This window comes from Chenopodium quinoa, unplaced genomic scaffold (assembly GCF_001683475.1).
Source record: "Chenopodium quinoa cultivar QQ74 unplaced genomic scaffold, ASM168347v1, whole genome shotgun sequence".
NCBI classification, from domain to species: Eukaryota; Viridiplantae; Streptophyta; class Magnoliopsida; order Caryophyllales; family Amaranthaceae; genus Chenopodium; species Chenopodium quinoa.
Window position 1 is genome coordinate 323,117 of NW_018745651.1, and position 27,327 is coordinate 350,443.

The 27,327-nt window shown below is 35.4% G+C and overlaps 3 protein-coding genes across 3 annotated transcripts; 1 reads left to right on the plus strand and 2 right to left on the minus strand.

Annotated features, from left to right (window-relative positions):
• Window positions 1-1,345: 1,345 nt before the first annotated feature.
• Window positions 1,346-9,796, minus strand: LOC110717058 (casein kinase II subunit alpha-2-like). Its single transcript, XM_021895697.1, has 10 exons — window positions 9,352-9,796; window positions 9,110-9,239; window positions 7,747-7,941; window positions 6,182-6,339; window positions 4,319-4,409; window positions 3,217-3,282; window positions 2,271-2,353; window positions 2,093-2,156; window positions 1,944-2,012; window positions 1,346-1,763 (listed from the first exon to the last, which is right to left on the minus strand). The coding sequence occupies exons 1-10, from the start codon at window positions 9,699-9,701 to the stop codon at window positions 1,704-1,706; spliced, it is 1,266 nt and encodes a 421-aa protein (XP_021751389.1). The 5' UTR covers window positions 9,702-9,796; the 3' UTR covers window positions 1,346-1,703.
• A 5,897-nt stretch (window positions 9,797-15,693) lies between these two features.
• Window positions 15,694-19,984, minus strand: LOC110717064 (formamidase-like). Its single transcript, XM_021895703.1, has 7 exons — window positions 19,661-19,984; window positions 18,301-18,538; window positions 17,738-17,928; window positions 17,412-17,647; window positions 16,487-16,730; window positions 16,285-16,392; window positions 15,694-16,057 (listed from the first exon to the last, which is right to left on the minus strand). Exons 1-7 carry the CDS (start codon window positions 19,880-19,882, stop codon window positions 15,935-15,937), a joined length of 1,362 nt encoding a protein of 453 aa, XP_021751395.1. The 5' UTR covers window positions 19,883-19,984; the 3' UTR covers window positions 15,694-15,934.
• Window positions 19,985-23,654: 3,670 nt separating this feature from the next.
• LOC110717052 lies at window positions 23,655-24,833 on the plus strand. The gene has a single exon (XM_021895688.1). It carries the CDS (start codon window positions 23,655-23,657, stop codon window positions 24,831-24,833), a length of 1,179 nt encoding a protein of 392 aa, XP_021751380.1.
• Window positions 24,834-27,327: the final 2,494 nt, after the last annotated feature.

Here is a 27,327-nt window from a genome sequence, read left to right on the forward strand (position 1 = left end):
ATTAAAAAAAAAAAAAAAAGTAAGAGTGGTGATCATGTGAATTGAGAGATATAATAAGATAAGATGTACAAAAATGAAAGTGATGTACTTAAAAAAAATAGTCGCAAAAGACAATGGTACATTTAATAAAAAAAACGGAGGGAGTGCAATCTTGTACAATTTTATTCTAAAATGTGATTTAGTTTTACAACTAGTATTCACATTAGAGATTAGACCTATAAACATTATTTGAGTTACTTCATCCCTTTTTTTTTAAAAAAAAAAATATTACACTTTGACTGACACATAATTTAAGTTAATTGGATTGACTTTAATATAATAAGAGGTAGGTAGGGTAGTTGGGGTATTAAAAAAAAAAAAAAAAAAAGTTGAGTGGAGGCTATAAAAGGAGAGATATAATGCTGTTTTAAAATAACGAGTAACATTTAAAAAAAAAAAAAAGAATATAAATAAATATAAATAAAAAAAAATAAAATTATGAATCTTCTCAAATGCCACTTCCATTCGTTAGGGCGTGAGGGTCCACCGTCCAACCTATCATCGGGTTTGAATGCCAAATAAATTTGTCACTTGACTCAGTAGTATGAATTTCGTTAAGCTTGCCTTAAACATCCATGGGCCTAAGTGAAATGTTGCAATGGCTTGTTTCAGGCCCAACTCTTGGCAAGTCCATGGTATTAACCCACACGAGGGTTAATGGGCCGAAGATCCAAAATAATATCTTATGTAATCACTGATTCACTGCATGTATTTTTTTTTTTTTTTTGGAAAGAACTGTAATCACTCATCACTGTTCATTGTTTACAGATCTAGTATTGCGTGGTAACGAAAATTTTAATGGTAAAAACAATAAAATGCATCACCACAAACTTTGGCACAAGGCTTGGAGAAGGTCCCTGACCTTTATTATTGAAATAGGTTACCGGTTCTAACTTCATAACGGTAAGAAATATCCGGATATAGTCCAAGGGAGGCTACAACTTACAAGTCCTCTTTTGTCATTTGGACCAGATTACAACCTATTAACCAGCTTGAAAAAGTGTTACCACAATTCCATAACACCAATTTTGTCATCTAGATGGTTGCATTGATAATGGGCACTGGCACTGCCATGCTAAACTGCTAGTCACTGGGCAGCGCCACAGCGGCCATGCATTTGAAAATAGACATTAAGTCACATAACACTCCATACCATCCTAGGTTGATGGACTTTTTTTTCATAAATGGTTGATGGTGCGTTTAATCAGGAAAAAAGAAAGCTTGGTTATTCCTCTCGAATAGCTCAAGTTCAAATAAAAGCCAACCAGTCCAACCTCCCACCCAAATATAACATTAATAAAAGAGATAATAAAACTTTAACAGCGATTCATTTGAATCATCAAAATAATGACAAGCCTATGAGTATACAGTTTTGACAAATAGCAAAGCAGAAGAAAAACCTGATGGGGAAGTTCGATCCAAAAATAATTGAAGCCTTGAAACATTGATTACACAAACCATAACGAGAAAAAAGAGTTAATTTTGGGAACTGGTTAATGTAAACCACTGTCTAAAAATGCCTATATTGAACTGGAAATGTGAACAGAGACACAAGACTTGTAAAAAATCAGAACATATGAAATCAGCTTGACAAACAGAAGAGACTCAAAACACATACTGCGAGTCATCCATACAATGATAACTTTTCTTGGACCCAATTCAACTTATTGTGTACGAGTTCGGCTGCTTTCTGCATTTCTTACTGGATAAAAATAAGGATGTGCCTGCAGAAGTTACCAATATTACAGAGAGAGATTAGCTCAATGTTCATTATACTGTATCCATCTCAATTTACACAACAGTAATTGACCTTGAAATGTACAATTGAAAAAAAATCTTAAAGATATCACAAAGAAAGCAAAATATAGATAATGGACCAGACGTTATAGAATTTCAAGTCTTACCATTGCTTCTTTAGCAGTGGGCCTTTCCTGGTGATCATATTTCAGCAATTTATCAACAAAGTCAATAGCCTGCAATCCAGATCAAATACAATGAGCAACTTTTGTTTTGCAAATATTGGATTTAAATGTCAAATGACCGAGAATAACACCTCTGGAACTGCCAAATGTTGATTGTCTGCATTTATAAATTTTGTCCATGGTTTTCGGCTATGCCTGCAACATTTGAAACATAGCTCATATGATCAATTAACTTCTAGACCTGCCCATCACAAGGCCAGAAACAATACAAAGTAAAATAAAAATTGGAAAAAAATGACAATAGCTAACCTTCCCACAAGGGCAGCAAGATGTGCATCTAATTCTATGTGATACTTGTTCAGGTACGCATTCAATTCATCTGTCCCTAGTATCTGTAACATCAAAGAAGATAATTAGACGAACTGGTAATGTGGAGTTGCAATGCCCACAAAGCTAAGATATCTTAATGCTCAATCATATATGTGGTTTGGAAAATTAACTGAAACATTTATAACTTTCAAAGGTACTCAAGTTCAATTTATTAAGATACAAAAGTTATATCTATTAAGATATAACTTTTATAATGGGCTTTGGCCAATTTCACTGGCCCAAAGATCGTTAGTACCTCTAGTTATGATATAACGATGACCCAAAAGAACAAACTTAATTATCTCCATAATCCGATCAATATAAAAGCTATATCTATTAAGATGTCAAGTGGCATTACCTTAGAACATTCAGAAAAGAACGGTAAGCATTACAATGCCTTCTAATTACATACTCCCTCTACCCCTAATTGTTAGCCCCATTGTGATAAAATATTGTCAGATGAAGTTAATTAGAGAAAAAGTGGTGGGACGTATTGTAGTTTTTGTGAGAACAAAGTTGTGTCCCCCATGGAAATTCATTGATTTATACAATGGAACAATCTTTTACAGATGGCCTAAAAAGAAAATGGGTCAAACATGGAAATTTCAGATGTACCTACTGCTCACTACACATAACTGACATTATGTACCCCTCATAACTCAACAAATTACTGGAGTGAGATTCCAAATGGTAAAATAAAATGACTAAATGTGCAAAAAAAAAAAGATTAAAGTTAGCGATATTTATACAGGACTCGTGAAAAAGGCGTACTTCAACACAAACACACTCACAGTCACACACACCCAAAAAACAAAGGGATCATTTTGAGAGAAACCCAAAAAATTGAAGGGGATCAAATTCAATTTCCGGTGTAAAAAATACACACCTTGGCTATCTTGACCAATTGGTCATAATTATCATGTCCATAAAAGAATGGCTCCTTACGAAATATCTGCACAAGAAATACATTTCAAGTCAACAACACTAGAACCAGCTATATTCCACCCTCATATTGTCTTTCCCTTTTCAGGGAGAAAGGCAGGAGAGCCTTAAGAAAAAAGCACGAAAACAAATGAGTACGATATCAAATGCATGCAAAGTAAGAGCATGACAGGTAAGACCCATTATAAAATACTTTCGAGATTATTTGGCAGAGCAAACAACACCATTCTGAAAGTCAATATCAAAGTAATGATTAGGAAAATACAGCACACTTGCCTAAACAGCATGCTTGTTCACAAATTCATCTTCATGGTAGAAACCATTGCCAAATCATCAGGTTCAAGCTGATATTCAGTGTGTGATATCGCCCTAAACCTAACTTTGAAATATGTGTTGTTGACGCAAGTGAGAAACAGAGATCAGAAAGTGCCTTTAACCAAGCTTATCTTTCTTCCACTTCATAATTGGCTACAATGGATAGTCGCCTATCAGCATTGGATGCACAGAGATCTAATAAGGATCTTGATACCCTTTTGGAAACTTAGAAATTTAGTAGAAACCTCTAACTTTAAATGACTAAGGATCTAATATTTCAAGTTTTGTGATTCAGTGTTTTCTAATTACAAAGTATTGAAAATTGCCCCCAATTCTTCATTTTCTCTTCCCATTTCTACAAAACATACAATCAACAGGCTTTACAGCCATTTTTTGTTATTTTGAAAAGAAGATACCTGATCATATGGCTACTAGCGCTCATATATATATATATATATATATATATATATATATATATATATATATATATATGTATGTATGTATGTATGTATGTATGTGTATATACATACATACATACATACATACATAGAGAGAGAGAGAGAGAGAGAGAGAGAGAGGAAACGAAGAATTTTCCAATTAGAGTAAGCATATCAAAGACAACAATTCTTTTAAAAATACAATTTCACAGGAACATCTAAATTACAAGTGTGGTTCAAAGTGAGCAGAAGTGCAAATCATCAATATCAAATAAAGATTTATAGATAACTCACCATTCCAGCAAACATACAACCCAGGCTCCATAAGTCCAAAGAGTAATCATAGTCTTGCAGATCAACAAGAAGTTCTGGACCTTTAAAATATCTGCAAGGGATCAACAAGCACTTTAGTGTACTGAAAGAATACTGAAGGTAGAAGGATATCTCTTTAAAGGGAAAAAGGGAATAATAAGTTAAAGTAAATATTACAAGAGCAAACATAATAAGGACCACCATAGACAGGTGCCAAAAAAAAAAAAAAAAAAAAAAAAAAAAAAAAAAAAAAAAAAAAAACCTTTAATTCAAGAATAATCAGTTTACTTTACACTATGTTTGGATAACACTAGTGAAAGGAAAGGGAGGGGAAAGGGAGGTGGGGGGAGGGAGGAGGTGACCTTCCATTTTCCCTCAAATCTCTCCAACAATGGAAGGATTTGGTTTATTAAAAGGGAAAGGAAAATGGATCCTTCCAATTCCCTTCCCTTCTCTCCTTACAATAGGTATCCAAACAAAGGATGATGCATCCTTTCTTTCCTCTTCTCCTCCTTTCCCTCCATTTCTCTCTATCCAAACATAGTGTTAAGCATAGAAAAATTCACGTTCTGTAAGCTTCAATTTTTTAGCCACAATATGCGGTTCTGAAGGCTAATTTATTTCACATTAACCTTCATCTTAGACAGAGGATAAAAATAATATTATCTTACAACCTAATTTCCTTTTTCACTTATTACTCTTGCTAATTCATCTGATATACAAACGCGGGGCAAGTGCAAAAACTTTAACACCCTCAGGCTATCAGATTATTACCGTACTTTTATGTACAAAGCGAGGAACAAAGATGATGTTCAAACCAGCAGTAAAACAAGCCTCAAAAATCAGTAGCTTAGTCCTCAAAACCGCAGCTATTTCCTTCTATGTACACCATTGAACAGCCAAAAAAACAGTTCCCAATTCCCACAACTCACATATAAATGACTTAGCCATCTAGCTATCTAAGAGACAAGCGTGTCTTTCACCTTAAGCCACTTCATCCTTCCTAAACATAACTGAAGTCTAAAATTAAATAGCAGGGTAGCCAAAAGAATATATCAGAGCCTAACAAACCAAAAAGAACAAGGGGCAGAAAAGGACATTAGCCAAAAACTAGCCAAATGAGACTACCGTATCCTAGCACGCCGATGAAACAGAAAATTGGAGATTAAACAAAACTTGAACAAAATTTCCACTTTCCCAGGTAAATCAAACGGCAGCACACCTCTCTTTATCCCCTCTACTCAAAACTTTCTCCAGAACAAACACATCAGTCCATCCCCTCATCAATGTTTAATCTTTCATCCCTTCAAGATAATGTCCTTTCATCAAAACATTCTCAGTGACAACCATACTATCCTTCACTAGCTGCACTAGACTCAATTAATGACTACCAAAAAGGTATGCAGATGGCTAGTAGAGGAACATGCTTGGAAAATAAAGATCCAAAACGATCCACAGCAGTAAAGTTAGATACTATATTTTCCAACTCCTGTACCACCTTTCTATAGTCTTTTGCTCTAAAGGTGTCTATATTCAAGTATTTACAGATTTATACAATCACAGTTTAAAGTTTCTGATAATTATTTGACTTATTTCTACCTTGAACCTTTTTCTTGACAAAAAAGGAATGAAGTCTCCAGGCTTTCAATCTTCATATCTGACAGATTCAAGCCAGATATTAAGATTTACAATCTGCAGAAGAGATGGTTGACAGTAAAAGCTAGACAAGTCAAAGAAAATGTTTTGGACAACTTCTAGATGTTTTAATTTACATGGATAATAACTTGGAAGTGAAACAGACAAGAAACAGCAGGGTATATCTATGATATTAGCAAAAACACAAACCTTGATGCAACACGAACATTGTATTCCTTCCCTGGATGGTAGAACTCCGCAAGACCCCAATCTATAAGTCGTAGCTTTCGCTGCTCATGATCAATCATGACATTATGGGGCTTCACATCACGGTGCATAATGCCTTGTGAGTGACAGTAATCTAAAGCCTGTGTACGAAAACCACAAACTGAGATGAAACCCAAGGGAAAAGGAAAAAAGAACAGAAAAGTTTTTATCATACATATTTGGACTAGGGCAAAGAAGGTAACCAAAGCATAACTCAAATTGTAAAATATCAAAAGAAAACACCGTGCTAACTCCAGTTATATAGCTATATGACCAATGCAACAAAAGATACCATCTAAAATAGCAAACAAGAGACAAAAAAAAAAATGGTGAATCTCAAACACACAATATCTACATTTTGGCTAACTGTTAGGTCATCCAACCTCAATCAACTCCAAGGAATCCCATTCAAGCTCTCTATTTGTAAAGGCAAAGATGATTACATTGAAAAAAAAAAATGGAATGTCTCACCAAAACAGCCACGTAAAAGGACATTAAAACTGCTCATTATTTCACACACTAATTAGTCACTAACCAACAAAACTTCCATACCCAATAATACAGTGTCTTTAAATTTACACTCCATAAGTGACAAAAATGCATTGCTCCACAATACAAGTTGTATCTACAACAACAATGGAGGGCTTAATTACTCGACAGCCTAGGCATATCAGCAACTCTGCACGCACCTTAAACCACCATTCCACAACTTACAATAATTTTTAAAAAGAAAAATGAAACAGAAGGTGATGAAAAAAGTCACAAAAGCCTCTATCAGGTCTATTACAGGTTGGAATCGTTTGGATTAAAGATCATAATGCATTAGCTTTGAGTCATACCTATTGAATACAATATGAGTAGGTTCACTTTCAAGATAGGCCAAATTTTAAGCTCACTATATATATAGGAGATCTCATTCATTAAAGTATATATACAGATAAGGGTCTAGTCAGGGCTAAGCTGCATCAAATAAGGGGCAGTCACTCGAATGAGACCTAAAGAAGGCAAGGCTTACCACCTTAGCTCTAGATATTAAAAACATTCTTCTGTCAAAATCTGATCAGAAATCAGATTTTCCAAGCTAAATTTTATGTCACCTTGTCAAGACACATTTATCAGAGACAAGATTCGATCTTCTACGAACATGATAGATGTTAAAAACAAGCACAAAATTTCACAACAACAAAAAAAAAAAAAAAAAAAAAAAAAAAAAAAAGAATCAAAAATTGATAGAACTGTGCATATGTTTTGAAGATATAGTAGGCACAAAAATAAGAAGTCTTTTCCCAATCCTCCATCACCATTTCATTACATTGATATTCAACATAAATTACAACAATAACAATCAATTTATTCAGATGACAAATTCAATGTTGATTACATAAGAAACTTAAAACTGATGACAACCATTTGTAAGCAACACAGCAAAAGCTAAGAACAAACTCAAACTTAACAAAGTTATAACTTACATAATTCAAAAAACCTGAATGAGGCATTGGTAAGCTTACCTTTAAAAGTTCATAGATGTAGTAGCGAATATCATAGTCCGACAATGTAGGATAAAGCACTTTGAAATCAGTATTATTAACATATTCAAATACAAGACTTGGGGTCTTCGACTGCTGATCTCTTACAATGTCAAGCAATTTCACAATATTCGGTCCACCGCAAAGGTTTTGAAGTATTTTTATCTCCCTTTTGATCTGTAGTAATGCATGAAAACAAATTAATCCACATAACTCGATGTGACTTTGTGACTAGCAAAAAGCAAACATCACAAAGGACAAAAACTGATTATTACACTTTAAAACATCATAAACCTCGATCAAAAAAGCATATCATGCGAACACAAATAATGTTGACAGCATAAACTTGTTACACCATATGAAAAAGGACTAAGATAATAATCTCAAAAGTTAAAAGTCAAAACACTCAAATAAGAAAGGTTAACTCAGATTCCAACCACCATGACAGGATACAAATTGCAAGGAAAACCCATTCCCTATTTTATAACTTATGCAAGCTTCTCATAACTACTTCTAGATATCTTTCTGCAATCATCTTTAAAAACGATTTGGGGGGTATCCACTTCTGCTGGCCTCACTTGTGTGGATACTTACGGTATAGATAAACACCCATTTCTAAGGAACAAACAGAATTCATAGATCTACTCTATCTTTAACAAGAAGCTCTAAAGGCTAATAATATCAGGAAAAGTGAAGCCAACATCCCTAAGACTGTTTATCATCATACACGTTAGAAACCTGGGATTGCAAACTATTTAGATAATTTGGGTGATGTCTCTCACATACAGCCCTTATTGGGATAATTCTAGTCCAACATATCGAAGCATACTAGCAACTCACATAACAACAAAAGAATTTATTCAGTTAGTTAGCTAAATGCCTCACACTCTATCACTATAAAAGGTGGGGAGGGTCGTCTTACAAAATATCGTCAACTGTTCTTTCTATTTTTGAGATCCTTTGGTAGAAGAAAATCAGAATTATTTGAGAACTAGCCCGTCGGATGCATGCAATTACAAAATATTAATTTACCCTGAAACATTACCAAAAAAATGGATTTCATAATTCATGAAATTAGCATTAAAGAAAACTAAACCTTATTTCCACACCAAAGTGGTCCTTCACAACACCCCACAAATTGATAATTCAAAACAAATACTCCGAAATCCCAATTTAGCCTATGTTAGGTAGTACCACGGAGATTGCTAAAAAAACCATGACACTGACATTCACAATCTAAATTCTCAGTTTCCCAATTAATGTTTCAGTAACAATTCCATTTACAATCAACATAAAAGAAAAAATTAATTCACCAACAAATAAAGAACAGAGATTAAAAACTAACCTTCTTCTTCTTGACAGGTTTGAGGATCTTAATGATACATTTCTCATTATTAGTACAATGAACACCTTCAAAAACCTCGCTGTACTTCCCTCTCCCAACCTTCCTCACCACCTCATAATCATCCTGTTCACTGCAAATTTCCAATTACCAGAACAAATCAATTAATCAACAGATCGAATTGCAAATTCAATAAAATTAAATCAAATTAATTCAAAAAAAAAAAAAGAAAAACAAAAACAAACCCCCATTGAACAGTAAGAGCCTCATAATCCCAATAATCCTTAGGTCTAACAACATTAACATCGGAATAAACCCTAGCTTTGGAAGCAGCGCCAGGGCGGCGAATCGATTTACCAATCCTCTGCGCCAGCGTTTCTGTAAATGTCGACGACCTAACAATCCGTTTAAGCTCCGACGGAGGAGAAAAACGGGTCGTTTTAGACCCGAATTGACGAAGAATATTGGGGAAAAGGGATGAAGAATGAAGATTAGGGTTAAGATTGGAGGAGAGAGAAAATGGAAAGTCGAAGATGGAGAAGATGAGTTGGTGGTTTCGAGGAGAGAGAGTGAATTGCAGAGGCCTTACGGCCATCAAATATAAGGAAGGAAATGAAAAAAGGGCACAATTTTTTTTGGACTTCTAACTCCCGCTATTTACACACTCTTTTCTTTCATTTCTTCAATTCTAGGATTTTTTACTTGTTTTCTTCTTTCTTGCATTTTTTTTTTCTTTGATTTAATCTTGTTCTTCAATTTTAATTTTTTAAATTTTGTTTCTTTGATTCTTTCCTTGGCACATTTTGTTAATTACCCACCGCTACACCAGATATAGACCTAATTTTAGATAGTAAATTTTCGTTTTTTTTCCTATGATAAGTTGAGAATCACTTTTAAGATAAGAAATTTTCAAATTCTTAATGTATTTTTCCTATAAAATATATATAATGAAAACTTATACTATTTGTCTTTACTTGTTCATTTGGATGTCATGTGCTAAACGAGAATTGATGAATTGTGATGGGCACAATAAGAGTATGTCTAGTGTTTAGTTTTCCTTTTATTTTCAACACATGCACCTGCACAATGTGATTATTACAGTATTGCGGTTTAAATACGCTGATTTTAGCTAGGGGAGCAGTAGTTTGATGATGTGGTGTTCGGAGGTGATTGTTTACTTTCATCAACCTACTAGGACCATAAATCATTGAAGTACTAGAAGCATGTGTTGGGTTGCTTGAGTTGAATTTTATGATATTGGCTGCATTTGTCTTTTTTTGTGTGTGTGAAAAAGTTTTGATTGCCTTGTTGGTATTGTGCAACATTTAATGAGAGAAGGGTGATCTAAATTACGGGCAATGATGATTAATAGGTTCACGCTATTATTTGTGTGTTTTTATGCCCTAACCATCACATAGCATGCTGAGACATGACAAATTGAGGACAACTAATTAATTTATACAATATATTCATGATTTATACTACAGAATGTAACAAGCTTTATGGAATCTTATTTTTGTATCTTTATATGGCATGAGTCAATCGTAGCTAATGCCTGTCTTGATAAGGCTTATATACCTTAACTATTGCAAAACAAGAGGAGACTATAAAATTTTATACTAACTCACCATGAAAGTTAAGGTCATCATTTGACATTCATCTTTGGATGTGATGGACTGTATTGGCCTTACGACCTTGTTGGTATTTTTTATTTATTTTTTTTTTTTTTTTTAAATAAAAATATACGTTGTCTAACACCCAATCAATTTCATTTTGAGTTTCTTGTAATGAGCAGTTCAACATCAGATGTTATAATTAGATAGCAGACTATCTAACTATAACATCTCGTGTCTAAAATGTTTTTGTGTTCTTATGCCAAGCACTTGTTTGATTTGGTAAAGAAAAAACAATAAGATATGTTTTAAAGAAAAAAAGTACGTTAAATTGTCTAGTAGCAAACAAATAGCTATGAATTAACACTTCACGTGTTTTTTTTTTCTTTTCTTTCAAACAAATGGGTTAAAGTTGCTTTCCATGAGAAGTCTTACATCATATGTCCAACACTACAAATTCAAACTTACTACATAAAGAATTTACATTGGAAATACTATTTACTTGATTTAACTATTAAATTCAATTCAACCAAATGACCACCAATCCACCGTATCAATTCCATGTCATCAGGGGAGTGCACCTCTAAGAATACTCTATTTAGATGGCATTAATAACATCCATGAAGATATCCACATTTAATTTATGGCGATTGAAAACTGAAAATGGTAGGTGGGCTTCCTAAGCAGATTCATGTTGAAAAATCGAGTGAGGAAAACATTGTAACAACTTGCATCATTGACTTACTTTTGATGTACCCTGCTTGGATTAAGGTTTTGTGTTTTAACAAACTTTTTTATTAATTTTTAGTCTTTTGGAAACTTAATACCAAGTACAAATTTGTGCAAACTAATACATAAATTCAATATCTAAACTTTCCTTAAAAAAAAAAACAAAAAAGAAAAAAATAATTCAATATCTAAACACGCTACATGTAAGTATATAAACTACTGGAAAAAACTATACGTAACATTCAAATAGTTTATATTATATATTGGTTGGTTACATTTATATACTGTCTTAAAATTTAAACTTCTCAATATATTAGATCATCTTTACTTTTAACTCATTAAATTTTGTTGATTGATATTGTTTAAAACTAATGATATAAATTATTTTAAACAATCACATGTATAGCAAGGCTAGTAGTACATAAACAATCATCAACACACAAATAGATTTTAATTATCAAAGTAATGCATTATCGCCAAAATTATGCATGAACAAACGTGAAATTACAAATGGTGCAATTAAAAAAAAAAAACAAAAAAAACAAAGTATATACTTTTCCCGTTCTCCGCAACAAGCCAACAACTACCATTTTAGAAAATTTCAAAGATATTGCAATGATATCAACTTATCATATATGCACATGCTTTCTTTCTATCTCTATCGTCATCACATAAATTCATACTTTTATTTCTAAATCTCTCTTGAAAAATAAGATGGACAAAACGAACATTTCAAACTTCAAAGTACAACACACAATAGTCCACGCTCCACACGACCGTGCTACACAGCAAAGAAAGAAAAAACACAAAAGCGGGAAATTTTCTCGTCTCTCTAAATCTAAAATAAAAGACGCAACTTCCAAATCCTTTCGTATCAACTTTATTCTTTTATCCGCCGCTTGGGTTGCTTCAAATTCATCTCATCCCATATTTTTATCAATTCTCCAGGTACTTTATCTCTCTAATTTTCTTCTCTTTATTAGCAATTTAGCATGTAAACTTTATATATTCTTAATTCACTTTATCTTTAACTGAGCATGATAAATTGATAATGATGACATAACTTTAGAAATTGCAAAGAAATTGAGAAAGGATCATGAGGGTATACATTATTTATTCATGAATTTTGCTTTTGGCCTGGTATATAACATATATCATATTTAATTTTATCTTATCCTAAAATTATTACTCGTATTATTGTATTTGGTAACTCAGAATATGGTAATTTGATTGGTAAAGACAATCCTTAGGATCGTGTTAGGTTAACGAGTTTGTCTTATACAACTACAATTATTTGTATTTGTCCAGTATGTACTGCATCTTACAGCATTTGGGTGCATCTGAAACTAGTCGTTACTTGACAATTTGACATGATGGGCCTCGCTATTATGTCAATTTGTCAAGTCATGCCAATTCGACCCCGGAATTGGTTTCAATGTTTTAACTTCTCTGCTATAATAAACTGACCCATGATCAACTCTACTCGTGTTTTTTATTACTACGAGTACTTGTGAGCAATACAATGGTTTAGTTTCCAATAACATTTGATGAGCTTGAGACGGGAGAGATTTGTCAAGCCATGGTCCATTTTTATAAACAATGTGATTGTTACATAGTATCCTTACGTAATGTCGTAAACTCGTAATGCTATGTCTATGCTTTATTGTGTATACTCTAGTGGGATAGAGAACAATTTGTTTTTACTTTTAAGATAAACTCACATTCACTAGTCCCCCGCTTTGGGTACCTTTTTAATTTATCTCTAAGATTTGTAATAATGCATTATACCTTCTTTTCAGATATCAGAAATCAGAAATCTGACTTGTTTTCAGCATATATAAGATACATTTTTGTGTTGTTTTCCTGATGTTCATGGACTTTGTTTTACATTATTGTGATTTATTTGGGTGCATCCTGTAATTAGCTTAATTTGGCACATATGTTTATGTTTGTATAGCTTTTACTCAAAGCATTGCTTGTATATCAGTAAATGTACAGCCTATTCACTCAATACAAAACCAAGGAAACCGAGTATATTAGTATCATTCTTTGGTAGAAGAGGATCGAAGTTAAAATATGATAAATCTTTTTTTGAACTAAAGAGAGCAATATATATAGCATGACAATTTGACTTTTGATGCAGAATTATTGTAGATTGCCTACAAAGGATACGAAAGTACTCAGATGTGGTGTACATTTGTCTTGTTCATGAATACTTATTTTTTTCATCCGTTTGTGTTTGCATATTTTGCAATCAAATGCTTTTATAGTTGCATTAGGTTTGCATTTCTTACATAGATTTAAGTTGTTTTTGTTTCTATGAAATTGAACAATTTCTTGAAATTTAGAGTGGTGATTGACATTGCAAATGTATATACACAGATTTACCCATACATTCAGGTTACGTGAACTCACATTTGTGAAGGTTGTTTCAGGCCCTGAACTGAAGAAGTTTTAAAGTTGGCCACGATCACTTCCTTTAGAAGATGAATGAGCTCGCTTACTCCGTGAGGCGGTATTTACATGCTGCCATGCTGGTGTCCATGTCTTTTAGCTGAAGATCACAAAAAGCCTATAAAAGGTCTTTTATAATATTTTTTTTTTTTTTTTATTTTCTTTTTTTGTTTTTTGAATTGCACGAAATTTTTGCAACTTCTATCTCACTAAATTCCTATTGTATTTGTATACATGCCGCATACTTTAGTGATCACACAATATATAAAGGTCATCAAGTTTTTTGTACAGAAGGGCACATATATTTGCAGCAGATTTTTGGGGTGCATTCAAGGACTAGGGTTTTGTGGAGTTCTGTGACAGGTTCTGTCATAATATTTGCAGAATACATTGTTCTGCGGCATCTTTTTATGATTAACTTCAGTAAACTACAATCCTTCACTTGCTAGCATGGCTGAGTGAAATGGCGGGATAGCTCTGGCACTGAGGTGGAGCCGTGGAGGTAGAATTGCGAGCTTGCTCCATCCATGCTGTAGAACAGTAGGAAAGATGAAGGATTTGATCCAGCTGAAAAGCTTGGAAGCAGGTAAATCTGAATATCTTTTGCAATCACTTTGTTTTCAGGTGCTAGTCTTTAAGTTTAAGATCATAAGTGATATGAACTCACCTTTTAAACTGAGACCAGGTGCTGCACTGAAATACAACCTTATGTGAACATGGATTGTGCAGGGTTGGGTGAAGGGGGGGGGGGGGGTAGGGGCAGATTTGCTATAGTGTTTATCCTGACACTACCTATAAAGAACTAGAAAATCACTTTTTCAGTGTATGTTTCGTAGGGTATCCAATTTCTAAATTACCTGTTGACTGATGTGCTATCTGTTCTAATTAGAGATGTCATAAATCAACCTGGAAATATGGGTTTTGAGCATGCTTTTGTGGCCTGTAATGGCTGTAACCTGAAATTTATTTGAGCATGCTGTCATATTGGCTCAAAAGAAATACAAACTGCTGGAATTAGCAACAGGGGTTTTTTGTGAGCCAAGGATTGTTGTTGATGAAGTGATGGATCATTTCTGATGGTCTTTTGTACATTAATCTTTCGCGAATCTACTCTTTTTTTTTTTTAGTGCAAATGATGCCGAGTATGCTAACTCTAACTCTTGATCTCTTTGAAATGAAAAGATACTGTAAAAAGAAAGGTGCTGGATGTTCTTCCCTTTTGCAAGAGAACAAAATAACATAATAATGTCTCTTTTCCATTGGCTTTCATCCTGTCTGTTCTGTTACTTTATATTTTTGCTCTGAGCAAGAAGCTTTAACAAGCATGGAATTCTTTCCTGGTACTAAAATTACCATCAGAACAATGTGAACTTAGTTTAATTAGTCATTTAGAAGAAACTTACATGCTTCAGGACAGTAGGTGCCGATGATTTCCCGAGTCTCAAATCTCAAGGGTCGAGACTCAAGAGTATCCTTACAAACACTATTACACTAAGCTTCTATTCCATGAAATTCCTACTCCTCATTCCTCTCCTTGTAGTTGATGATTTTTTATATCAGGAGTTGAGCGAGCTCGATCATTGGCTTATGGTCTTATAGCATTCAGTTACCTTCTCTCATTCACCACAGGACACTTTCCAAATACTACTGAAGCTCTGCTGTTGCGTAGCCCTTTTTATTTATTTTAATTTATCAATCATCATGCATCACACGTTGAAGATTTATTTTGCCTCTTCTGATCCTGTTAAATTTAGGATGATTAATGTATTCTTAAAAGCTAGTGCAAGTAAATTTGGTCATGCTTTTTTGGAATTAGCATCAATGTAGCATTTCCATCCCTTTGCTTCACAAAAAGAAATTATTTAGTTTTCTTTCCTGATGTTTATTTAAATTGATAACTTAGAGAGAGTATGAGATTTTTTAAATAAAAAGTTGAATGGTGCAATTTTGCCCATTCATTTCTTTTGAACATCCTATAACTGCTGTGAAAAAGGGCCTGCTCAAGAGTAGTTATGTTTTCTGCTTGCGTTAGTCATGTTGAAGCAGCTGGGTTCCTTGTAATAGGCAAGTTACCATCATAGGTGCATTTCAACACATCTTGTTTCCTCACTAACCTTGGGCCAACAGGAATCCTTCTGCTTTTAGGTCGAATGTCCTGCAGCCACAGCATATTAAACTCATAAAAATTCTGGAAAAAGAGGGATTTTTTTTTTTTTTTGTAATCAAATAATGAATTCTCCATGTTAGACAAGGGTATGGGCCCGATTGTCAAACTTGACTATTTTATGAAAATCTCATTTTACTGAGGTGAAATGAAGGGACAGAGTAAAATAGGCTTTAACAATGTAGTTTAAAGTCGTTTTTAATGCATGAAACTAATACCTGATCAAAGATGGCTGTTGGTATTGCAAGGGTGGCAACAGCATTTGGGGAGTCAACTATGCCAGAGATTCTTCCTTCACAAGGGCAGCAAGATAGCAGGAGATAGACCTGTCAAGCATTCCAACAGTTTCTAAGGGTAAGTTAGCTTTTCTTAATTAGTTATATGAATTAGCCGCTACATTTTTGCATATGAGAATCAAACCTGTTCCTTGGAGTAACCAAATCTGGAGAGGTAATCAATGGCATTGAGTACTGCACGCTTATAAGCGACACTTGCATCAAGATAGTGTTGCCTTCCACTCTCATCAACACTAATGCCCTCGAATACCAACCATTCTGAGAACCTTGGTTCAATTGGACCTATCTCGAAGATGGGGTTTACATGCAGAGGAGTTGGACCCATTGGTGTGAGATACTCCTTCATTCCACCTCTTATAATGTCACATCTAATAAGTGATAGTAGTTTGTTATTAGCAGACATACAATAATACATAGATGTACATAATCTCCTAGTTAGCTTTGATTGTAATATTAAGTTCTTATATTAAGTCTATTAAATCTTATATTACACCTTTTTAATTGTCTTTTGGCCTCTTAGATAGTATTGTAGTATTTCTTTAGCGTCATTTACTGCCCAGGTGTAGAAAATGTACTCTTTTCTGAAACAAAACTATCTTCTGAATTCTGATGTTGAAACTTTGCTGGATTTTTCTGCTCTTTTCTCTTTCCTGCCTTTCATGTCAGTCTACTGAATAACATGCCTTTAGTGCCGCAGATTAAATTAGTATACCCTCCATCTCTATATAGGCCACGTTTGATTTAGATCATCTTTTTAGAATATTAACATAACATAAATATCATTTACTTGCAGGCTTACAGCTTCACTGTACCTTTTTTGTTTTTTTTTTTGGTTTGAAATAAACTAAACTATAAGTGTGGCTTGTTATCTTTTAGGACAAAGGTGGTAGAATCATAATGAGTTTTGTTTGCACAAGCAGGATTCTGCAGGGATCTGTTTTTTGGTATGCTAGTGATACAACTTTATTAGGTTGTAATGGTTTGCTGTTATATTTATAGTTTTTTTGTTTGCAGCATAAGTGCAGAAAAGAGGAGTAGAGAAAATGTACTTGAGCTCAAGAAAGCCGCTCATTTCAATTGCGCCACAGAAAGAGACTTCACCATCCCCCTGAGAGAAGTGCATATCACCTGTGCTAAGATTAGCTCCTTCTACAAACACTGGCAGGTAAATCTTTGAACCTTTGCTAAGATTTTTGATGTAGCAATTTCCTCCATTCTCTCTTCCTGGAATTGTTCTTGCTGCCTCTTTCGCAATTCTTTCCCATTCTGGTGTGCCTTTTTCTATCTACTCAGGAGTCAGGACCAGTATATTTCATCAGAATAATCAAACACTATTCTTTTATTTGCTTACAATTAAACTCTGTAGTTTTCTTACCTTCCCTAATAGGCAGCCTTTGGGTGATGGCAAGTTTGCTAGTGGTCTTGAATGCAGAACTTCACACAGCTTTAGAGACTTCAAACCGTTTTCTTGAACTTCGCTTTCCCTTTCATTCCATATATCAAGGAGCTCCTTTGAAGGAGCAGTCCCAATTATTCCAGGGTGGGTTAAACCGGGGAAACGTACTCCTGATATATATGCATGTAGAAGCAAACATAGATCTTGTGTCAGAACTCAGAATGGAACAGTAACTTCACAAAACTTTCTCGGTGCCTAGCTAACAATTGGAAACTATGTAACTCAAACTTGGGTATCCATGTCTAACATTGGTCTTTGTCCACGTATCAAACTCAACTATTTTATGAGCTATTTTCTGATTTTTGGTTCAAAATGATGTGTCAAGTGTCCATACTCATATTGAAGTGTCAAGATTCCGGCATGGGCATTTGAGGTGAAATGAAGAGTCCGAGTAGCATAGGTTGGAAAAGCATTAAAACTATAAACCATTCATTGCAGTAAACCTGTACTAATAGTTGTGGACTTGTGGATAAAAGTCTCACCTGGTATATGAGTTGAGTACGCGTAAATCCCTTCAAAATACCAAATAGCCTTAGTAGCAGAAGGGAAATGGTCAGTCAAAAATCCACCCCCATTTTCTCTGTCAAAAGTTGCAGTATATCCCCATTCATCCCCAGGCAGAGGACCCAAATTGCATATTTCCACTGAGAGAAGATCACCTGGTTTAGCCCGAACCCCATCTACATCCGAAACTTTAATTGGCCCACTTAAGTAATGAACCTGGTACAATTTCAAGTCAGTTATAAACACAACTAAACCTCCAAATTATATGATTGAATTCAATCAGAAACGTTGTTGATAATCTGATGTCTGTGCATAAAGTTCGGCATCTTAAACAAATAATGGTATGAAGTATGATATACTACAAACTAGTATATCCTAAAGGTATTAAGTTCTTACAGTTGAGAGGTCTATAAATTTTACATCAGAAGCAGAGTCATTATCACGGATAACACCTCCTGTCCAATCTACCATCTCAATTCTGAAGAATTCCCCTGCTTTTACCTCCGCGACGGAGGTATTTGAGGGTGCCAACGATTATGAAGAGGTAGCTCTTGCTCCCATGGTTTCTTCTTCAAGTCTACTGGTACCACTAATGTTGGTGTACGAGGACCCATTTTTGTGGTTTTAGTTTACTAGCATACCATGTGTTTCCGACAACTCAGCCTTAGTAATATTCCAGTGACATTCCATGCATTTGGTTGATATATTGTCTGATTTAAACTATAGAAAATGCCTAATAGTGACAAATTTCTGCAACCTGTTTTCTTTGCTGGTGGTCCTTTTCTCATACAAGTATTAATTTTCTTAATGGACAAATATGAAAGGATAACTATCAATCAAGGCCTCAAGGGTACTGAGTTTGACATCTAGGATTCTGGTTTGCTTCTTTTCATAGATGAATATCTTTTTCCTGATACTCGTAGACTTTTCCTTTTTTGATTTTTTTACTTGTGTTGTTTTTATATAAAGGACAAATCCTTTTCTTTTCCAGTATTTATATTCTATACGTGAAAATACTGCAATACGATCAATATGTATGTATATACATATACATATATGATGTGTATTGGTACCATCTCCCCCCCCCCCCCTCTCAAGTCTAAGGACCTTAGTGTGCAAATTTGGATTGAGTTGACCCGTAAGAGATCCGATCATAGTTTTCGTCTTAGTTCTTACCATCCAAAAAATGTATAGAATTGTATATGCATAAGAAATTAAAAGCAAAGAACATAGTGAATTGTAAAGCATAGTTAAATTAGTCTCTGAAGTTATCATTAAATATACTACAAGTCTACTACGTAGTACAAAAGGAGGTGAGAGTGAGACAAAGCAGCATACCACAGAAAGGTCAGCATGCTTGATGTCTTCAGCAGAGGAATCATGTTTGATACCACCTCCAGTAAAGTCCACCATTTCTACCCTGAAAACCTCCCCAACCTTCACTTCTGCAACAGCCGGTATGTCGGGATGCCACTGGTTGTGAAGGGGATGTTCCTGTTCCCATGGCTTCTTCTTAAGATCTATAGGAACTACAGTTCTTGCACCAAATAATAAAGCCATTGATTCAGTCCTCCTGAAAAAGAAATGCTCAGGTAAATTATTTACCTTCCCACTAGACTACTATTTTTTTTTCTGGTAAAGATGTTTTTCCTGTGTCATATTATTGGTTTATCTGTCTTATTGCTGATAGGTTGGTTAGTGTTGGTGGGGCATGAAATTGGCCCAAATCAAGCATACAACTCGGGTCGTACTCACATAAAAGTAGCCCGGCCACGATTTGGGGTGGATAAATGATGTCCAAACATGACTAGGTCGAGTAGGATTGTCATTTTCTTATGAGTTGTATAATGTCCATTTCAATGGAAAAATCTTTTAAGATTTTAACTAAATCACAATTTTATACGAGCGGACAAGTAGTAGATAAAAAGAGTTAATTGAAAATAACCAGTGGTTAATTGTAACACCGAGACTAAAGTTCCTTTTGAGACAATTGGTAAGTTGATATTGACGTACGGGTATATTTTTTAGACATTGGTGGTTTCTGTTGCTTCTCTTAGTGGATGGACCGTCCTTATAAATTTGATTGAAACTCATTTGTCTTTCCTTTAATTGGGAACTTTTCTTAGGACTAGATTTAATCGTTCTAGGAATAATGAGTGGAAAATTACGTCATTATTCATTAAGGAATCAATTTTTCTTTTTCGTTTGGGAACTTTCAGTCTTTCAAAGGACAACATTAAATTTTGTGAGGAATATAATTTCTGAAATCATGTCAATTATGTTGTTTATAGTGTTGTTACCTTTTGAGTAATATGGATTATGCTTGAATTCAACTTTTCATAATTTTTGGATTATTTTTAAAATCTAACTTAGGTCAAATAACTATTGATATCAAATTATAACAAGTCATAGGTTGAGCTCACATTATGTTGTGCATACTGTAACTACTTAAGGATGGCAATACTAAATGGATATCCGCTAACCCGCTCCACCCACTTTAAATAAATGGATGAAAACCCGATTTAAATGGATGAGAAGTAGGTGATGGATTGGATTGGATCGGATATGGATGATACTTCACCCGTTAACCATCCACCCACACGGTTAACATATATTAAATTTTTAATAATAAAAAAATAAAATGTGCAAAAAAATTACTTATTTTTGTGTTGCAAGTTAATTTTTTTCAAAGAATACGTTGTTATACTTTTCTTTTTTATTATTAAAATATAAATTTATTGTATAAATAATTGAAAATTAGAGTTTATGTGGATTTTTTTTCACTTTAATTACTCATCCGTTAGTTATCCGCTCTACCTGTTTTATCCGCGAATGATGGACGGATGGATATGGATGATGAGTGAAGCGGTTGACGGATGAATGTGGATGGAGCTATTAGAATAATGGATGGATGTGGGTGAAGCTACACCTAATCCAAATCCAATCCATTGCCATCTCTATACCCACTTCATATTTCATTTGTGATTAAATCTATTTCCTTGTTTCATTTCAACAAGCTCAAATCTATATCTTCTCAAAGAGCTTTCTCACATAATAGCACACAACCAAATGCTACTTCTTCTTAAGAAGATCAATTGCATATTGTTTTTTCATATTAAATGGTGCTTGATAGAAGATGCGAAGCTTATGTTCTTCCGCCACGAGAATAGTAGCAACCTCTAAAGCTTCGGATGGAGAAATGCCATCTAACTTCATCACCTCGTCCAATACCTTGTTCACCTTTTCATCCATCCTTTGCTCCCTTTCTTCCGCTTTAGACCATGCACTAGCCATAGTCTCGAGATTAACATTGATATTTTCAAATATCTTCCCAAAATTGTTGGAAACATCATGGAGGGAGGCCACCAAATTATCATCATCATTCCTAAACAAACTCTTCAAAAAATTTACATTGTTCTTTCTTTTCACCTTAGTCTCCTTCGCCTTTATAGAGCGTTTTCCAGATTGAGTAGTAGAATCACTTGCGGAAGAATGAATTGTAAAAGCCTTCATTTTTGCCATTTTTGAAGGAGTTATATGATCATCCTCTATTTTCATGAGGCGTTTTCCGAATTAACTTGTAGAAGAATAAGTGTCCGAATGAGTAGAATTCACATCATCTTCTTCATCACTCTGGACATTGAATGGTTGCTTATCAATCTCTTGATCCATTTCTTCTATAGCATCAACAAACGACTCACTTGCATCTCCGGTAGCTTTGTCTTTTGCGTATATTTCCACAAGAGGGAACTCCAAACAACCCTTTAGCTTTCTTATGAGTTTGCCATATAAGAGAATGTAACAAGTCAAAACATGAAAATCAGAACTGAACCAGGCAACTGATAAAAACAGCCACACAAAGTGCAAAAACAGCCAGAAGCAACTACAACCACACATACACTCACTAAAATAACCACACAACAAATTAATATTTACAGCCGCAATTAGGCCACAAATTTGAGCCATGTAACACATCAAAATCGCACCATACTTGTCAGCAACAGAGGATGTAATAGAGTAGTTGCATTTCATTAAAAAAAAAAAAAAAAAAAAGAATTCAGTAGAACTATCTAACACAACCTCAAAATATGTAAATGTGATAGCTGATAGATAGTCAAACACAAAGTTCTAACTTGTAACTAATAAACATCTTTAATTTATATCCCTATAGTGCACTATGAAGGTAGGAGCAATATGATAACTCTTATCATAAGTGTATTTACTGAAATGCTCAGTCAATTTAGTTAGCCTTATTATGGACTAGCAAATAAGGTCTACCAAATCTACGATTAAAATTACTCCCTCCGTTAATTTTTATTTGCAACTTTAGGGGTAATCGCGGTTCACGAGGCAAAAGTTAAGGGGCAAATATTAGTGGGGTTAATTAAATGGGATTAAAGAGTTTGGAGAGAGAAAGGTTTGGCCCACCACTAAGAAAAGTAGTGGGAAAACCTGTACAACTTTTGGAGGGATTGTATTTCCCCCCCAAAATTTCGTTGAAATTTTGTTGTGGGCTGAAATTTGGAGAAATTTCATTTCCCACCAAAAATTTGCTGAAATTTTAAACTACAGTACAAAACAGTGTAGTGTTTGAAATCTGCAGACCTATATAAGCACTGCATTTCATATTACAGAGGCAATTAAATACAACCTCTCAATTCAAACAGCATTTAATGGTTTCTTGTTCACCCAAAACATAAATATTGTTCCTCCAAAAGATAATTAAGTTAATATAATTAAGTTAGCCCATTATATACCAAAAAAAATTCCTACAATTAAGTTAATACTACCCGACTAAGACCCAAACACCTTCATAGGCAGCTCCAGCTCCTTTTTCCTTCATCTTGTTCTCAAAAACACAGCAGCCATCGTGACATCAATCAGCTGAAGCTTAGGAAACAAACAAGGTCAGAAAACCATGGCAGACTCATTTGAAGCGACGTACTTCAATGTGGATCAAATTTTTATAGAAGAATAAGAGGCAGAATTGTACTACGAATATGCAGAAAATTTGCAAGATTTAGGCATGGATTACTACGACTTTGAAGATGATATGATGCAAGACACAGAAGGAGAAGACCAAGGCCAGCAAAACACTGAACACACATAAGCCGAGGGTGGTTTCAAGGAAATGGAACAAGCCATTCACCAGGGGACTCAACAGAGACAAAGAAAGCAGCTCACCATGAAACAAAGAAGAGAAATAGTGGATTCAATGTTAGTCAACATGCATCAAGGCAACTTACCAAGAGGTCACTAAAAGCATTTGGCAGTTAATTACACTGTGCACAAATCAAGCATCACAAGAATTTTTGCAGACATAAAGAAACAAATGGCACAGGGCAGTTTGATTGATGTCAGGAGCAAAAAAATTGGCAGAGTAGGCAGAAAGCCAAAGGAATTTTCTGATGAATTCCTACAATCAGTGCCTTTACATTTAAGGCAGACAGAAAGGAGCTATGCAGCAGCATTAAAGATCTCCCATGTGACACTTCACAATTTGAAGAAAAAAGGAAGGTTAAGAACACACACAAGTACCAACAAGCCAACCCTTACATCAAACCACAAGGTAGCAAGAATGAAATGGATTTTGTCACACATAAATCCAGTTACAAGTAATGGGGACCCAACATTTGTTGAAATGAACAATGTGATACACATGGATGAGAAATGGTTCTATCTGAACCCTGACAAGAGGAGGTTTTACCTCCTACCTAGTGAGGAAGATCCTTATAGGCCTATACAGTCCACAAGATTCAAGCTCAAAGCAATGTTTATGGGCTTAATTGGGAAGCCATTGTATGACACAGATGGGGGACTACTTCATGATGGGAAATATGGAATATTCCCATTCACAGTCAAACAACTAGCCAAGAAGTCAAGTAAAAACAGAGTAGCAGGAACATGGGAAACAAAAGTAATACAGAATGTAAACAGAGAGGTCATCAGAGACATGTTGATGGCCAATGTCATTCCAGCAATTATTTCAAAGTGGCCTGACAGTCAGCCAAAAAATATTGTAATCCAATGGGACAATGCAAGGCCACACCAAGTTCTTACTGATGCAGAGTTTATGGCAGCAACAAAAGCTCATGGATTTAACATTCAATTTGTTTTCCAACTACCACAATCACCATATTTGAATGTGCTTGACTTAGGGTTGTTTAGGTCAATTCAATCATTGCAATATCAGTCTTTTCCTAGCAACCTAGATGAGTTAGTTACAAAAGTGCAAGAATTTTATGAGGCATTCAATCCTCAAGTCAACAAGTACATTTGGTTGTCTTTGCAAAAGTGCATGACTGAGATCCTTAAGGTACAAGGTGGGAATAAGTACAAGTTACCCCACATGAACAAGAAAAAACTCGAAAACCTTGGAGAGTTGCCAAATAATATACCAGTGCAAAAGGAACTTGTTTTGGAGGCAGTGGAATACCTAGACACTATGTTTAGGCCAGTAAATGAGGGGACTGAACAAGGAACAGAAGAATTTAAGGTAGATGCAGATTGAGGGATTATCACATCAAAGTAGAGACACATGGACTGCCACACATAACCACTTACAGTTGGTATGGTAATTTTGTTTTATGTTCTATTTTTTATTCTGGTATTAGGTGGTTAGGTGTATTTTGTTGATTACTGTGATGAATCATGTTAGGCAGTCTAATGTCAAGTACTTTTGTAACCACATGTTCAATGGAATAGAAATGGTTAAGAGTCTGATGTTAAGTGGGCACTCAATCTATCAGAAGTTTTTTTTTTTCCATGTTTCAATAAACCACCAACTACAAGGTTACCTCAACAATAACAACATAAAGCACATCATAGGAGCAAAACACTTGTGGGTTGGGAAGGTCAATAGAGTCCCTTCCTCATTTGGATTTTGACAGAGTACACAACACAGACACTTAGGGGACTGAATACAAGTCATGCTATCACTTAAGGGACTGTCATGTGTTCTCTACTTAATTGATCATTGAGAACATTTCAAGGTATGACTAAGGCACCTTTAAAAAATGTACAGACACATTAGCCTCATCATTCATCAATCAAACACCCATATGCCAGTTTCCAACAATCCAACAGCTGCTAAAATATACTCCAACACATGCATACATGCAACATAGTCCAGAACAGTAGACATAGCCAAGCATCCAACTAGCCAATAACAAACAGGCTATCTAGCCAACAAATTTCGGAACAGCAAATATGACAAAAGAGCAGGCAATCAAAAACAGGCAACCATCCATGCTAAAATATACTCCAACACATGCATACATGCAACATGGTCCAGAACAGCAGACATAGCCAAGCATCCAACTGACCAGCCAATAACAAACAGGCTATCTAGCCAACAAATTCCGGAACAACAAACATGACAAAAGAGTAGGCAATCAAAAACAGGCAACCATCCAACATCAATCCAGATCTACGCATACAAAACCAACTAAGCCAACATGCATCCAGATCTAGTCACAGAATCCCACAACACCAACCAATTAACAAAGCTAATCAACAGTATATCGAAAAAAAACAAAAAATAGGGACTCTTTTTTTTTACAAAAAATTAACACAGGAAGGGTTAGAAAGCGTTACGCAAGGGTCACTTGGAGGGTTGAACCCTAAGTTTCATCCGCCTCGCAGAGTGCTTCTTCAGAAGAGGGCCAACCACTTCACCGTCGCCACCTTGGTCAGCCTCGTCATCAGAAGTCAGGATAATGACCTCCTTATCAGGCAACCCCCGAATACGACTCAAAGCCACCCAGGCCGCCTTCCTTTTAGGTCGAATCTTGCGTGGTGGCCTTGGATTGTTAGATCTGGGCTTAGGTTTGGGCATAACACTCCCCTCAGCACTGTCGCACACTGGATCTACAGAAACACCAGTGCAGTCTAGCGCTTGTTTCCCCCGTGACTCTCCTTGACCCTCACCGGTCTTGCGACGCTCATCCTCGTCTACGCTTTCAAGAACTTGGCCCAAGGCCTTGTATATGGTCGGAGAACAGTAATTCAGGGCCTCCTCAAACGCGTATAACTCACGAGGAAAAGGAGATCCTTCGGCGATACCTGTCATTAGGGTTTTTATCAAGTTTGCCTCGCCCTCGTCATCGGTGGCGATATAAGCGTCGCGAAGTGGAGATAGGTTAACCATGGTGGATGGGAACTCTTTTTTTTGGAAGTTGAGAGGACGAAAACACCGATTTTAGGAGGAACAATGGAGAAAATTACAGAGGCGAAGGAAAGTGAAAGTCGAAGAACCAGATCTAGGGTTCTTAAGAAGACTCGAGAAGCCAGAAATAATCCCAATGTTTTTTCAATTAAATGGTGGTGGTTGGGAATGTGGCTATTGGGATTGGATTGGGGGAAATAAATGGAGGGAGTAATTAGATTAGGTTAATTTAGATGTTTTGTATGTAATGTGGGATTAGGGTTAATAAGGGGTAGAATTTCGGAACAGCAAATATGACAAAAGAGCAGGCAATCAAAAACAGGCAACCATCCATGCTAAAATATACTCCAACACATGCATACATGCAACATGGTCCAGAACAGCAGACATAGCCAAGCATCCAACTGACCAGCCAATAACAAACAGGCTATCTAGCCAACAAATTCCGGAACAACAAACATGACAAAAGAGTAGGCAATCAAAAACAGGCAACCATCCAACATCAATCCAGATCTACGCATACAAAACCAACTAAGCCAACATGCATCCAGATCTAGTCACAGAATCCCACAACACCAACCAATTAACAAAGCTAATCAACAGTATATCGAAAAAAAACAAAAAATAGGGACTCTTTTTTTTTACAAAAAATTAACACAGGAAGGGTTAGAAAGCGTTACGCAAGGGTCACTTGGAGGGTTGAACCCTAAGTTTCATCCGCCTCGCAGAGTGCTTCTTCAGAAGAGGGCCAACCACTTCACCGTCGCCACCTTGGTCAGCCTCGTCATCAGAAGTCAGGATAATGACCTCCTTATCAGGCAACCCCCGAATACGACTC

Coding starts and splice junctions, on each gene's coding strand:
- LOC110717058 (XM_021895697.1), bottom strand. CDS start 9,701: ATGGCCGTAAGGCCTCTGCAATTCACTCTCTCTCCTCGAAACCACCAA. Junction 2,013..2,092: donor AACATTTGGCAGTTCCAGAG/GTGTTATTCTCG, acceptor TCTGGATTGCAG/GCTATTGACTTTGTTGATAA. Junction 1,764..1,943: donor CCACTGCTAAAGAAGCAATG/GTAAGACTTGAA, acceptor TAACTTCTGCAG/GCACATCCTTATTTTTATCC.
- LOC110717064 (XM_021895703.1), bottom strand. CDS start 19,882: ATGGCTTTATTATTTGGTGCAAGAACTGTAGTTCCTATAGATCTTAAG. Junction 18,539..19,660: donor AGCATGCTGACCTTTCTGTG/GTATGCTGCTTT, acceptor AAATTGTACCAG/GTTCATTACTTAAGTGGGCC. Junction 17,929..18,300: donor GTACTCAACTCATATACCAG/GTGAGACTTTTA, acceptor CATATATATCAG/GAGTACGTTTCCCCGGTTTA.
- LOC110717052 (XM_021895688.1), top strand. CDS start 23,655: ATGGCACAGGGCAGTTTGATTGATGTCAGGAGCAAAAAAATTGGCAGA.